The sequence below is a fragment of the Molossus molossus genome, unplaced genomic scaffold (assembly GCF_014108415.1).
Source record: "Molossus molossus isolate mMolMol1 unplaced genomic scaffold, mMolMol1.p scaffold_m16_p_11, whole genome shotgun sequence".
Lineage (NCBI taxonomy): Eukaryota > Metazoa > Chordata > Mammalia > Chiroptera > Molossidae > Molossus > Molossus molossus.
Window position 1 is genome coordinate 106,360,238 of NW_023425346.1, and position 14,198 is coordinate 106,374,435.

General features: G+C 58.2%; 1 protein-coding gene across 1 annotated transcript in view; it reads right to left on the bottom strand.

The window, feature by feature from the left end:
* The window catches only part of HDAC4 (histone deacetylase 4), a 208,652-nt gene that overhangs the window by 192,853 nt on the left and 1,601 nt on the right, over window positions 1-14,198 (bottom strand). The window contains exons 2-4 of the mRNA XM_036254080.1: window positions 13,954-14,081; window positions 13,015-13,314; window positions 9,421-9,615 (exon numbers count right to left, since the gene is read on the bottom strand). Of these exons, the coding sequence (XP_036109973.1) occupies window positions 9,421-9,442 (22 nt within the window). The 5' untranslated portion in view covers window positions 9,443-9,615; window positions 13,015-13,314; window positions 13,954-14,081. The remainder of the gene's footprint in view (window positions 1-9,420; window positions 9,616-13,014; window positions 13,315-13,953; window positions 14,082-14,198) is intronic.

Consider the following 14,198-nt stretch of genomic DNA (forward strand, 5'->3'; position numbering starts at 1 on the left):
TGCTCCGAAAGCCCCGGGCTGCCTCTGGCTTCAGCCCCGAACACCGGCTCGGGAGAAGCCACCGTCTCAGAAACGGCCCAGGAGCTGAGAGCTCAAAGAACACATCGCCGACCGGGTCACAACAGGCCTCGCGCAGGCCGATGACAAGCCTGAGCATCGGTGCGTCGAGCCCTGGGCCTCGGGATGTAGGGAGCTGTGTGCAGAAAGCCAGCTCCCCAACCGTGACCGCACGGGTTGACCATCCAGACGCTTCCACCAGCCGGACCAACTCTTCACAAATGCGCCTTCAAATAAACAGATGTGAGAGCAGTGCATTGCATTTCATTTTAAAATAGATATCACTTTTAAATAAGCAGTGCAACTTTGCAGAAGTTTGCAGTATTAGTAAAAGTTAGAAAATGGTTGTACTGTTGAACATTGTTCTTCATGTAAAAATCCCAAAAGTTCTAATGCTGCATTTCAACATGGAACGTCCGGTTACCAGGTAGGACCAGGGGTAACAGCAGTGAGGACATGGGGGCAGTAAAGGGTAACGGAGCCTGAGTCCCGCAGGAGGGGGGGTGTCTGGGCTCATGACTCTGGCAGAGGCCCCAGAGTCACACCCTGAAGGTCTTCCCGGGAGGCACCTGCACGCGTGGGGGTCCTGCTGCCCAGGCTCCCGCCTGCCAACGCCTCAGCCCCAGGAGGCAGAGGTGGTCTTTTCCGTTTCTGTGGGTCGGCAGGACGGGGAGTGGAGGGAGGGGCGAGCAGGAAAAGAACAGGATAGATTTCTTTCTTTTTTCTTAATTGTTGAAAGTATTACAGGTGTCCACACTTTTGCCCCATTGACCCCCTCCGCCCTGCTCCCAGCCCTCTTCTGCTTTCCCCACCTACAATCTATGTCCGCTGGCTGTGCATGCAGGCGTGTAAGTTCTTTGGTTTATCTCTTCCCGTTCACATACTGCTTATCACTCCTTCATGAAGGCAACATCGTACTCAGTGCCTGAAAGCCAGTTTAACACGCGGTCAGATACCATTCTAAAAGGTCTAGCTATTTCCCTCATTTGTTTTTTTTCTTTATCATTATAATTCCCTAACAGTGTCCATTTTTTATCATGTTCTCATGAAATAAGCAACTAAAAGGCCGTTCAGTGGAAGTTTCAACCCAAACCTCCCAAATGAGCCTGGCACACCAGCTGCCAGCAAGCCTCGCTCCCAGCTTGCTTGGGACAGGCAGAGCGGTCAAGGGAGTTCCTAACACACTCACGACATGTCGCAAGCAGTGCAAAGCCGAGAAGTTCACCAGCAAAACCACACTCATCTAAACTGAGGGGACACGCACCCTGTGTGTCCCAACAAAGGGCACAGTGCAGGGAGCAGGGTATCAAGGCCCACAGTCCCTTCTCCACACCTACAGGGCCATGGACCACGTCAACCTACGTGGCAGCAGCCCTCCCTGCTCCCGACGCCCACCCTCCACTCTCAAGCTCCTTCCTCCTCCAAGCCAGCTCTCACCTCCAGGGGCTGGGCCCAGCCCTCGAAAGCCCACCTAGGGCAGGGAGCCCTGCTCCGCTGTCAGCTCAGTGTACCCTTGCCTGTCCCCTCTCAACACATGCATCACGCTGTACCAAGGGCCCAGGTGCCTCTCCCTGGCCTGGGAGCTCCATGCACACGGGCAGGACTAACTCCTAGTCAGGCCCAGTGAGCCCTGCATCTGCCAGCAGGGGGTTCGTGGCCCTTAAGGACAGATGACCCACTCTGGTTCCGGGTTGGCCTCTGATTGGCTAAGCACTGACAGCAGTAAACGCTGACTTATTTAGCTATAAAACGGGAATAATGTCATTAGAGCTCCCTACACAGGGTTTCGTGCAAAACAAATAAACTAACTAGAGAGCATGGCTCGGAACAAAGGCCATTCATTCTGGCCTCCGCGCAGCAGGCTCCGACCTGGGGCAGGCACCACCCAACGTGCTTCTCACTGCAAGTCCTGAGCACCGGGAAGGGAGCAGATCTGCGCACCAGCGCTCTGCCCCAGCCCAGCGTGGGGAGGTGGCGGCGCACCTGCACCCTGTTCGCGTGGACCTGCCCTGCCACCGGCGCCCCGATCACAGCATCCGGTCCCGGCCCCAAGCTGCACTCCACCGGCGCCCCGATCACAGCATCCGGTCCCGGCCCCAAGCTGCACTCCACCGGCGCCCCAATCACAGCATCCGGGTCCCGGCCCCAAGCTGCACTTGGCGGTCTCTGATGGGGATTTGTGTGTCGGATCCTACGGGGAACTCATTCTTAAATTTCAATGTCACTAATCATCCCACATTCAGCATCTCAGAACTCAGAAATTTGCATTTCTACAATGTGGCTATGGAAAAGGACAGAAATGCAAATGCTCCACAAACTGTAAGAATGTTCAGAGAATTGCCAAAACAAACCATCAATGCGCCACTGACAGGGAGTTTTCTGAGCTCTTCATAATGACTGAGTATGCGGGATTTTTAAAGACAAAACACAATTTGAGGATTAAAAAAAGCAGTGGGTTGAAAGAGAAGTCGCTCTGTCTCCCTGATTTCCAGAACAAACCCTGACTGATGAAGCTCCCCAAGAGTGGATGTCTCAGAGGATGGGGAGTGACAGCTCAAGCTACAAAGCATCCGAGGCTCGAGAGGGCCCCAGGCCTCGGGGAGGGCTCGGGCATTTCTGAAACCCTCCCTCCAAGAGCAGCAGAACCAGAGCGCGTGGCGAGTCCGCCCACATTCAAGTTCTGTCTTCCCTCCGATGCACCTGCAGGGCGGCCCGGTGTCAGCCCTGGTCTGCCCTCCCCTCGTCCTCCAGGCGGCCCTGCCAGGACTCCCCCAGCTCCCAGAGCCAGGAACTTTCTCCTGACTTCACAGAAAAGTCTGGAAGCTCTTGTCCAGCTGTCAGCGCTGCTCTGTCTTCTGCTGGGCGTGAACCAGGCCCAGCTCCTGGCTGAGCACCCAGCACTCCTGTGACCAGCAGCGCACCGCCCCTGCTCAGGCACGGCCACTGTGCACTCCCCAGCTCTCCCATCAGCCACTTCTTGTGACCCAAGGCCTCACTCAGGGTCCAGAAGCCGCCTGGCACCAGCAGCTTGAAATTGATGTCTTCTCTGTGCTAACTGCAGGTCCTCAAAATTCATTTTCTCTTTTTAAAGGCCTTAAAACTTTGCAGAATCTCTGAAACATTCTATCATTGCAAAGCATGATTTAAATGACAAAAAAAGTTTTCTTTCTAAGGTAACTTCTATATTAAAGTGTAATAATCTTGGCAGCCACTCTTTTTGCAATGAACAGACTCAAGACCAAGCACAGGAAGACGGGAGCACCAGACCGAGGGAGCCACCCCAGCTCAGACCAGCACAGGGCGGAGCCTCCTCCAGGAAGACCTCTGGGTGAAAATCTTACCAGGTTCTAAAGAAACCAAACCCTGTCAAGACTTAACCAAGCTATTGTTGACAGACTTTTTAGCTTTTGTGTGGATAGGGTATGTCAGACTCAACAGAATGTTAAGAAACCAGAGAATGGTCCAAATTAAAACACTGATCTTAAATATACAAGTTTCCCCCGAAACAGTCATTGACTTTTAACTAAACTCAGTACACACCTCTTCGCGAGATGCAGGGGGAGATAGGACACCCGAGTTTCCCGATTCCATCCTGCTCAACCAGTTCTCTATCAAGAGTCAGGTCGGCGTGGGCACATACAGGTCCTGAACGTCCGCCCATCATGGGCCCTGGCTGCTCCTCTGCAGAAATGGTACAAAGCAAGTGAACTGCAGGGCAGGCACAGGCGGTGTTAGAGGCAGCAGAAGGCTTCTGGTTCTCAGTAAGCCTGCCGGGCTCCCACTCCCAGCACAGCGCTCCCGGGCTCCCACTCCCAGCACAGCGCTCCCGGGCTCCCACTCCCAGCACAGCGCTCCCGGGCTCCCACTCCCAGCACAGCGCTCCCGGGCTCCCACTCCCAGCACAGAGCTCCCGGGCTCCCACTCCCAGCACAGCGCTCCCGGGCTCCCACTCCCAGCACAGCGCTCCCGGGCTCCCACTCCCAGCACAGCGCTCCCGGGCTCCCACTCCCAGCACAGCGCTCCCGGGCTCCCACTCCCAGCACAGAGCTCCCGGGCTCCCACTCCCAGCACAGAGCTCCCGGGCTCCCACTCCCAGCACAGCGCTCCCGGGGTCCCACTCCCAGCACAGCGCTCCCGGGCTCCCACTTCCAGCACAGAGCTCCCGGCCCACTGGGCTCCCACTCCCAGCACAGAGCTCCCGGGCTCCCACTCCCAGCACAGCGCTCCCGGGCTCCCACTCCCAGCACAGCGCTCCCGGCCCACTCCCAGCACAGCGCTCCCGGGCTCCCACTCCCAGCACAGCGCTCCCGGGCTCCCACTCCCAGCACAGAGCTCCCGGGCTCCCACTCCCAGCACAGAGCTCCCGGGCTCCCACTCCCAGCACAGCGCTCCCGGCACACTGGGCTCCCACTCCCAGCACAGAGCTCCCGGGCTCCCACTCCCAGCACAGAGCTCCCGGGCTCCCACTCCCAGCACAGCGCTCCCGGGCTCCCACTCCCAGCACAGCGCTCCCGGCCCACTCCCAGCACAGCGCTCCCGGGCTCCCACTCCCAGCACAGCGCTTCCCGGGCTCCCACTCCCAGCACAGAGCTCCCGGGCTCCCACTCCCAGCACAGAGCTCCCGGGCTCCCACTCCCAGCACAGCGCTCCCGGCACACTGGGCTCCCACTCCCAGCACAGAGCTCCCGGGCTCCCACTCCCAGCACAGAGCTCCCGGGCTCCCACTCCCAGCACAGCGCTCCCGGGCTCCCACTCCCAGCACAGCGCTCCCGGGGTCCCACTCCCAGCACAGCGCTCCCGGGCTCCCACTCCCAGCACAGCGCTCCCGGCCCACTCCCAGCACAGCGCTCCCGGGCTCCCACTCCCAGCACAGCGCTCCCGGGCTCCCACTCCAGCACAGAGCTCCCGGGCTCCCACTCCCATCACAGAGCTCCCGGGCTCCCACTCCCAGCACAGCGCTCCGGCACACTGGGCTCCCACTCCCAGCACAGAGCTCCCGGGCTCCCACTCCCAGCACAGAGCTCCCGGGCTCCCACTCCCCAGCACAGCGCTCCCGGGGACCAATCCCGCACAGACCTCCGGGTCCCAACTCCAGCACAGCGCTCCCGGGCTCCCACTCCCAGCACAGAGCTCCCGGGGCTCCCACTCCCAGCACAGCCGCTCCCGGGCTCCCACTCCCGGGATTCCCAACTCCCGCACAGCCGCTCCCGGGCTCCCACTCCCAGCACAGCGCTCCCGGGCTCCCATCCCAGCACAGCGCTCCCGGGCTCCCACTCCCAGCACAGCGCTCCCGGGCTCCCCACTCCCAGCACAGCCGCTCCCGGGCTCCCACTCCCAGCACAGCCGCTCCCGGGCTCCCACTCCCAGCACAGCGCTCCCGGGCTCCCACTCCCAGCACAGCGCTCCCGGGCTCCCACTCCCAGCACAGCGCTCCCGGGCTCCCACTCCCAGCACAGCGCTCCCGGGCTCCCACTCCCAGCACAGCGCTCCCGGGCTCCCACTCCCCAGCACAGCGCTCCCGGGCTCCCACTCCCAGCACAGCCGCTCCCGGGCTCCCACTCCCAGCACAGCGCTCCCGGGCTCCCACTCCCAGCACAGAGCTCCGGGGTCCCACTCCCAGCACAGCGCTCCGGGCTCCCACTCCCAGCACAGCGCTCCCGGGCTCCCACTCCCAGCACAGAGCTCCCGGGCTCCCACTCCCAGCACAGCGCTCCCGGGCTCCCACTCCCAGCACAGCGCTCCCGGGCTCCCACTCCCAGCACAGCGCTCCCGGGCTCCCACTCCCAGCACAGCGCTCCCGGGCTCCCACTCCCAGCACAGAGCTCCCGGGGTCCCACTCCCAGCACAGCGCTCCCGGGCTCCCACTCCCAGCACAGCGCTCCCGGGCTCCCACTCCCAGCACAGCGCTCCCGGCCCACTCCCAGCACAGCGCTCCCGGGCTCCCACTCCCAGCACAGCGCTCCCGGGCTCCCACTCCCAGCACAGCGCTCCCGGCCCACTCCCAGCACAGCGCTCCCGGGCTCCCACTCCCAGCACAGCGCTCCCGGGCTCCCACTCCCAGCACAGCGCTCCCGGGCTCCCACTCCCAGCACAGCGCTCCCGGGCTCCCACTCCCAGCACAGAGCTCCCGGGCTCCCACTCCCAGCACAGCGCTCCCGGGCTCCCACTCCCAGCACAGCACTCCCTGTACACTGCTCATGGGTCAACCTGCAGTCTGCATGAGAGGGAACAAAAGTGGGGGAGGAAAGGAAGCCTCCATGTGTCTGGCAATAGGCCCACATGGGGTCAATGTCCCTCCATCTCAGGCAGAGATGCGCCGTCCAGGCAGGAGCCCTGTGTCCTATGCATCTATCCTGATCTGTTTAGCACATCCCAACAGGAAAAGGTTTGGAGCATGGAATTAGGCAATAAACACAGTATTTCAGAGCCTCTTCCCAATCTTTACTGTCCAAGAAGAGTTCTGTGGGGCTGAGTCAATCCAGGCCCCTTGGGCAGGCTGCTCACACCAGTACAAGCATTGATTGAGAACGATAAAACCCCAGCAGTAGCGGCTTTACGTCAGGGAACCAGGGCCCGGCTCTGTGGCGTTCATAAAGCTCGGCAATAAAACCCTAATGCGCGCCTCACCCACCAGAGGGAGTGTGAAAGGAAAACAGAACAGAGAATCACACACATCAAATAAAAAGGTCATTTTATCATCGCAGCAAAGGCAAACTGCACTGAAAGTATGCAGGAGGAAGGGGACAGCAGCGAGGGTTCAGGGGGACAGTGAGGGCCTGGGGGGGTACGTGAGGGTTGGGGAGGGACAGTGAGGGTTGGGGGGGGACAGTGTGGGTGGGGGGGGACAGTGAGGGCCCCATGGTGAGTGAAGGCCTTGGGGGGTCAGTGAAGAGCCCCGGGGGGACAGTGAGTGCCCTGGGGTCAGTGAAGGCCTCAGGGGACAGTGAGGGCCTGGGGGGACCGTGAGGCCTCGAAGGACAGTGAGAGCCGCGGGATTATAGTGAGGGCCCCGGAGGGGTCAGTGAGGGTCCCCGTGGGGGGCAATGATGCTCCTGGGGTGGGGACAGTGAGGCTCCCAGGGGTCATTAAAGGCCCCGGGGGGACAGTGAAGGCCCCGGGGGGACAGTGAAGGCCCAGGGATGTGTGAGGGTCCCTGGGGGACAGTGAGGGCCCCTGAGGGCAAGGTAGGATTGGGGCACAGCCAGAGAAAAGACATTTAGATGATGAGGGAGATGGGGGCCCATGGCCAGGGAGGCTGAACAGTCTGGGTCCAGAGAGGATGAGACAGAGACAGGGCTCCTCCTTGGGTTGAAGAAGAGACATTAGAAACTTCCTGTTCAAAATGGCACACTAAGGAAGTGAGTATTAATTTCTCTAAAATCACTAAACAGAACAGAACTGTAAAAGGGTGCACTGCAATGCTAGACAGCGGGGACGGAATTAACTGACACAGACTCAAGGAATCGCCTAGAAAACAAACCTGATGTGATCAAAGAGACAGGAAAACAATCTCAACGATCGGTCCACCACCGGGCAGGACAGACAGCAGCCCGAACACGGGGAGGGCACAGGTCCACAGCCCAGCCCACCCTGTGGCGGGGCCAGCGCCAGCCCCTCTCTGCCTGCAGTCTTTAACCCATCGGAGGGACAGAGAGGCAGGGGTCAGCCGGTGGCAACAGCACACGCAACCGGACAGGTCGGCGACTACAACAAACAGACGGCAGACCCTTGGGAGGAGAGACGGCAGCGCAGCTCTGCTCCTCACGCAGAGGAGCCGAAAGGGAAAGAAGGCTTCGCAGGCTGGGACAAGCACCTGGGGACATGCTGGTCGGCCCCGCAGCTCTGGGCAGAAATGCAGAAATGCCTTCAGGAGACAATAAACTTCTGGGCAAAGGAACAGTTCACAAAGAGCAATGCGTTTCCTTTACTGAGAGACCTGGGCTACCCAGGGTAAGTCGACAGTTTCCAGAGCAGTCTGAGAGCAATCCTCCTGTTTTAAAGGCGCACAAAGAGCAATGCGTTTCCTTTACTGAGAGACCCGGGCTACCCAGGGTAAGTCGACAGTTTCCAGAGCAGTCTGAGAGCAATCCTCCTGTTTTAAAGGCGCACCCACCGTGCCCACCGACCGAGCGATTCTGCTTCTTGGAATCAATCTAGCACAGATAGATACTTACAGAAGTGCAAGGACAAACCATATGCATAATAATTGTCTGATGCCAATTTGGGGCTGCGATAAATAGTGCTGCAACCACATAAACACTCATCCACAAGCTACCAAAGAAGCTAGACTTACACACATACTGACATCGAAAGACGCTCATACTACATTGAAATGCAAGGAAAATAAAACAGAAGCCGCATATGGGATGACTGCACGTCATGAAAACATTCGCGTGTGGACCCCTGTGCGCAGACACGGAGGGAGGCCTGGCTCCCTCGGCGGGAGGGAGAGCGGGGCACCTCTTGAGGTCTGCTTGACACACTTTGATCCAGACACTTAATTTTGTTTCACACATGCTATCAATCAATACATGGACAACTCAGACCGTTAAAGCCTTCTTATCTGCATGTGACTGCGTCACCGCCCTCCGGGGCTTCAGACAGCTCCAGCTGGGCCGGGGGAGAGTGTGGGAAGGTTCTGGGCAATCCCAAAGGTGCAGGCCCCGACTCCACAGCCCAGCTGACAGAGGTGTGGGCAGCTGAAGGGGGTCCAGCTCTGCCCACGAGGTGGACACAGGACGGAACTGCTGCAGACCTGCCCCGAGGGCCAGGACTGGGAGTTGCGGAGGAGGACCCTAGGCTTTCGTCAGCAGCTGCTCTGGGCTGGTCCTAAAGGTGTGTGCCCACAACACACTTCTGAAGCAAGGCCACCCGACGTGGCTCCCAAAGCAGTTCCCAATGCCGCCCAGCCACTAACTCTGGGACCCAGACAAGGCACTGTTCCCTCCAGGCCTGAGGCTTCAGGGCGCTGGGAAGACCAACATGGGGACACGCCTCGTGCAGGGCCTGACAAACTACACTCCAGCAGCAGGACCTGCACAGATTCACCCGCCCAAGGCCCCCAGGAGCAAAGACACTGGGTAGGAAATGAACCCTCCAGATCACAAACTGACCTTTCAACAGCACCTCGATAAAGCGCTGAGGACACGCCTCTGCCACACGAGTCAGTGTGCCTCAGCAGAGCCTGCGCCCGGGACTCCCCAGGGCTCTACCCGCGCGTCTGTCCTGAGACGAAGGACAATCTACTCTGCGCCAGGCGCTGTCACAGACCACCAGGGGCCACTGTCCTGCAAAACCAGCCTACAAGCCGGAGACAAGCTGCAGCGCCGAGACGCCCTCCCCCCGCACCCCACGCTCACGTACCTGGATGGCTCTGGGAGCTCATCGCTGGCAGCGTCTTCCTGTCCGCGACTCAGTGGCTCGGAACTTCCACGGAGACAAGGCCCCACAGAGCTCCAGGGTCCCGCCGACACATCCAAGTACAGCGATGGGCAAGGGCCACGGCCACGTCAACGCCAGGTGGCCTGAGGCAGTGTGTGTACCGGTTCAGGGGAGGACCTGGGTGGGGAGACAGAATACAGACCAGTCAGGAGGTGAACCAGGGCACCGCGCTTGTTCGCACTCGTTTCTCCACCTGTCGGCAGGACAGTCATCTGGACGTTTCTGCTGACACGGGGCCCTTGGGCTTGGTAGTGAACACGCGTGAACACGGGTGAAAACAATCTGCAGGGCAGTGTTTCTGGCTGACACGGGGCCCTTGGGGCTTGGTAGTGAACACGCGTGAACATGGGTAAAAACTACCTGCAGGGCAGTGTTTCTGCTGACACGGGGCCCTTGGGGCTTGGTAGTGAACACGCGTGAACATGGGTAAAAACTACCTGCAGGGCAGTGTTTCTGCTGACACGGGGCCCTTGGGGCTTGGTAGTGAGCACGCGTGAACACAGGTGAAAACAATCTGCAGGGCAGTGTTTCTGCTGACACGGGGCACGTGGGGCTTGGTAGTGAGCACGCGTGAACACGGGTGAAAACTACCTGCAGGGCAGAGTTTCTGCTGACACGGGGCACTTGGGGCTTGGTAGTGAACACGGGTGAACACGGGTAAAAACAATCTGCAGGGCAGCGTTTCAGCTGACACGGGGCACTTGGGGCTTGGTAGTGAACACGGGTGAACACGGGTGAAAACAATCTGCAGGGCAGTGTTTCTGCTGACACGGGGCACGTGGGGCTTGGTAGTGAGCACGCGTGAACACGGGTGAAAACTACCTGCAGGGCAGAGTTTCTGCTGACACGGGGCACTTGGGGCTTGGTAGTGAACACGGGTGAACACGGGTGAAAACAATCTGCAGGGCAGTGTTTCTGGCTGACACGGGGCACTTGGGGCTTGGTAGTGAACACGCGTGAACACGGGTGAAAACTACCTGCAGGGCAGAGTTTCTGCTGACACGGGGCACTTGGGGCTTGGTAGTGAACACGCGTGAACACGGGTGAAAACAACTGCAGGGCAGAGTTTCTGCTGACACGGGGCACTTGGGGCTTGATAGTGAACACGGGTGAAAACAACTGCAGGGCAGCGTTTCTGCTGACACGGGGCACTTGGGGCTTGGTAGTGAACACGCGTGAACATGGGTGAAAACGATCTGCAGGGCAGTGTTTCTAACCACGGCACCATGGGTGGGGAACATGTCACAGGGAGTCACTCTGGCCTTCTCCCACAAGTTTCCATGCGTACACACCCCCGCCCCGCCCACAGCCACGCGCACCAGCGGCAACGCGTCCAGTCTGCATCAGCTCTCCTCTCCTCCATCATCCCTGCGTCCCCACCTCCGTCATCCCCCTTTCCTCAACTGGTTTCCATTTTCTCCTGATAATGTAGCACGCGTATCACAGGGCAGCATTTAAGTCACCCATGATGTCACAGCAGAGGCAGACGTTTGGTCACGTCCTGACAAGTTTTTCTTGCCTCTTGCCCACACCAGGTCCCAGCTGCATCTCCTCTCTGTGCCGACATCACAGCCCATTCTCCAATGTCCTTCACACCCCTGGCAGCACAGACTAGAAGGCTTTGTGACAGCAGCTGTCCCTCCCCCATCAAACTGTCTCTCTAAGACCACACTGGTCCACAGGTCAGAGACCGAGACAAGTCCAGGACTCCCACATCAAGCCTCTGCTCCACGCAGTGGCATCACGAGAGACTTTTTAAACTTTGTGATGAGCATGTATTACTTTTTGCATCAAAATATAGAAATACACTGGAAAAAATGGTACTTCTAAAAATTCTCCTCCTGACCCTGGCGTAGGCACTTCTGAGACCTCTGGCACCTGTTGCTTTGCTAGTGAGACAAATTCCTGCTCTTGATTAAATTACTTGAGGACCTTTTTTCCCTCTTCCTCATAACCAGGGAACTCAGGCAGCACACCATGGAAGGGATCCCTCCTCAAGGCTGCTAGTTAGGTGGTTTCCAAGGACTCGTATCTGTACCTCTGTGGTCAGTATCTTTATGATTATGGTTCTGTATCTGGTTATTTCCCTATGAAACAGTGACACATTTTTCTCAGGCTCAGAATTTTTATTCATCTCTTGGTCAGAAGGAACACTATTTTCTTAAAGGCAATGTAGATGGTATGTTTTGCAAACCCTTGCCAATCTCAGGTGGCACTGTATCCTTCACACAAGGCCACCTTGGCTGAGTATAAGAGTCTTAGCTCGCAGACATTTCTCGCTGAAATCTGTAGACATGCCCCACCCTCTGCGTTGCAGAAAACCTGTCAGCGGAGCAATGTTTTCTTCCCGGAGAGTCTCTGGGGCTGAGTTATGATGGTGCTGCTGTTATTGTTACTTTATTCTGTCTGGATTCCACTAGAAACTTTTTTAATCTTGAAATTCAAGCACGTTTTCAGAAGATGGCGGTAAGAGCCTCCTTTCATTTCTTCTGCTCCAAACAGGAACCTTTCAGTACACGTAGGTCTTTCCACTCAGGAAATGCTCCTCACTGACGTTCTTCAGGGACCCCTCCATGTCGGGCAGACCGCCCGTCACCCCGGGATGTCTGCTGTTTCTCACGCCCAGGCGCCTTCTCGAGCGTTCTCACGTCGCCCTAATCCATGCGATCAGCTGTGCTCCCGTGGCTTCCACTACAGGCTCTAACCACACCGTCTGTCCCCGCTTCCCTGTCCTCCATCGCCTGTGGTCTCTACTGACCCGCTCGCCATAGCCGCCTCTCCTACCCATGGGCACGGCTTCTCCTCGCCTACTGACCCGCTCGCCATAGCCGCCTCTCCTACCCATGGGCACGGCTTCTCCTCGTCTACTGACCCGCTCGCCATAGCCGCCTCTCCTACCCATGGGCACGGCTTCTCCTCGCCTACTGACCCGCTCGCCATAGCCGCCTCTCCTACCCATGGGCACGGCTTCTCCTCGCCTACTGACCCGCTCGCCATAGCCGCCTCTCCTACCCATGGGCACGGCTTCTCCTCGTCTACTGACCCGCTCGCCATAGCCGCCTCTCCTACCCATGGGCACGGCTTCTCCTCGCCTACTGACCCGCTCGCCATAGCCGCCTCTCCTACCCATGGGCACGGCTTCTCCTCGCCTACTGACCCGCTCGCCATAGCCGCCTCTCCTACCCATGGGCACGGCTTCTCCTCGTCTACTGACCCGCTCGCCATAGCCGCCTCTCCTACCCATGGGCACGGCTTCTCCTCGCCTACTGACCCGCTCGCCATAGCCGCCTCTCCTACCCATGGGCACGGCTTCGCCTCGCCCACCTTTGAAATTTGTTTCCTGATTTCAACCGTGAATCATTTCTAGAGGGCAGGCTGCCTTCGCATTTCAGAGGAGTCCCTCTCCCCGCCTCCAGGGACACCGGTCTGAGGCCCTGGTGGTGGTTCTTCTGTATTTTACCCTCGATGAAAACAGCTCCAGCCCAGAGCCGGGTTTTGCCCAGACGCCGTGCACACCTGCTCCTCGCCGGCGTCCCCGCGAGGCTGAGACCCTTCCCCGGGCTCCGCGCGGGCAGCCTGCATGCGGCCAGCTGCCAGGCACAAGCTGGGACAGAAGCGGCGGACTGGCAGGGTGCGGACAGAGATGCTCAGCGCTGGCAGAGCCGCACGGACAGCACTACCACGGAGACCTCCAGGCAGAAGGAAAAGAATCCCAGACGGAAACGCAGCTCCACCCACAGGAACGGAGAGCCTGCAGGTGGGAGCTCCACAGATCAACAGACGTCTTCTCTTGCGATGACTTTCTCTAAAAGAGAACTGTTTGAAGCAAAGATAATAATACACTGAGACATTTATATCGTAGTACTAAGAAATGCCAAAAATAACCCGGACTAGGCGGGGCATGGGACGCACAGCCCTACGCCCCAGGTGCGGAGCGTCCCAGGTGCGGAGCGCAGCACACTGTCACCTGCCGGCAGGCTATCCGCTACCAACCCGAAGCAGCCCGAAGTTCCAGTCAGCAAGTCAATAAAAATATACGCTCAGAAACATTACCCAAAATGAAGGCAGAAGAAAAAAGAACAAAAAAAGTGACAGAGAGAAAACAAACAGAAAGATGGTAGCTTTCAACCCACGTCTATCAATTACCGTATCCACTGGTCCACCCAACCCCCAGTTAAAGGGTGTACACAGGTTGTGTGATTGGATAAAAAAAGCAAGATCGATCTTTGCCAGGGTTCAAAGAGGAATCGGTGAGGCAGGGCTGAGGCAGGGCTGAGACCGATTCAGAGGAGGTCATGCACTTGGTATTGTGAAATGAATCTTCCCCAGGTTCACAGACCCGAGTATAATGCTGCCTACAAGGGACCCATTTTAAGTGTAAAGATACAAATAGATGGAAATTCAGAGACATCGTGCAAATACGAATCAAAAGGAAGCTGTAACAGCCACACTCACATGGGACAAAGGCGATGCCACAGAAAGGCTCTCCCCAGGGACAGAGAAAGCCGTTCCACAGGATGACGGGTCAATTCGTCAAGAGGACACACAATCCCAAACAGTCATGTGCCCGATAACAGAGCTCCCTACATGAAGACAAAATTAACAGAAGTGTACGAAGAAATGGACGAATCTAGTTACAGCTGGAAATTTCAACACCCTGCTCTTAGTAATTGCTAGAACAAGTAGACAGAAAAATAGCA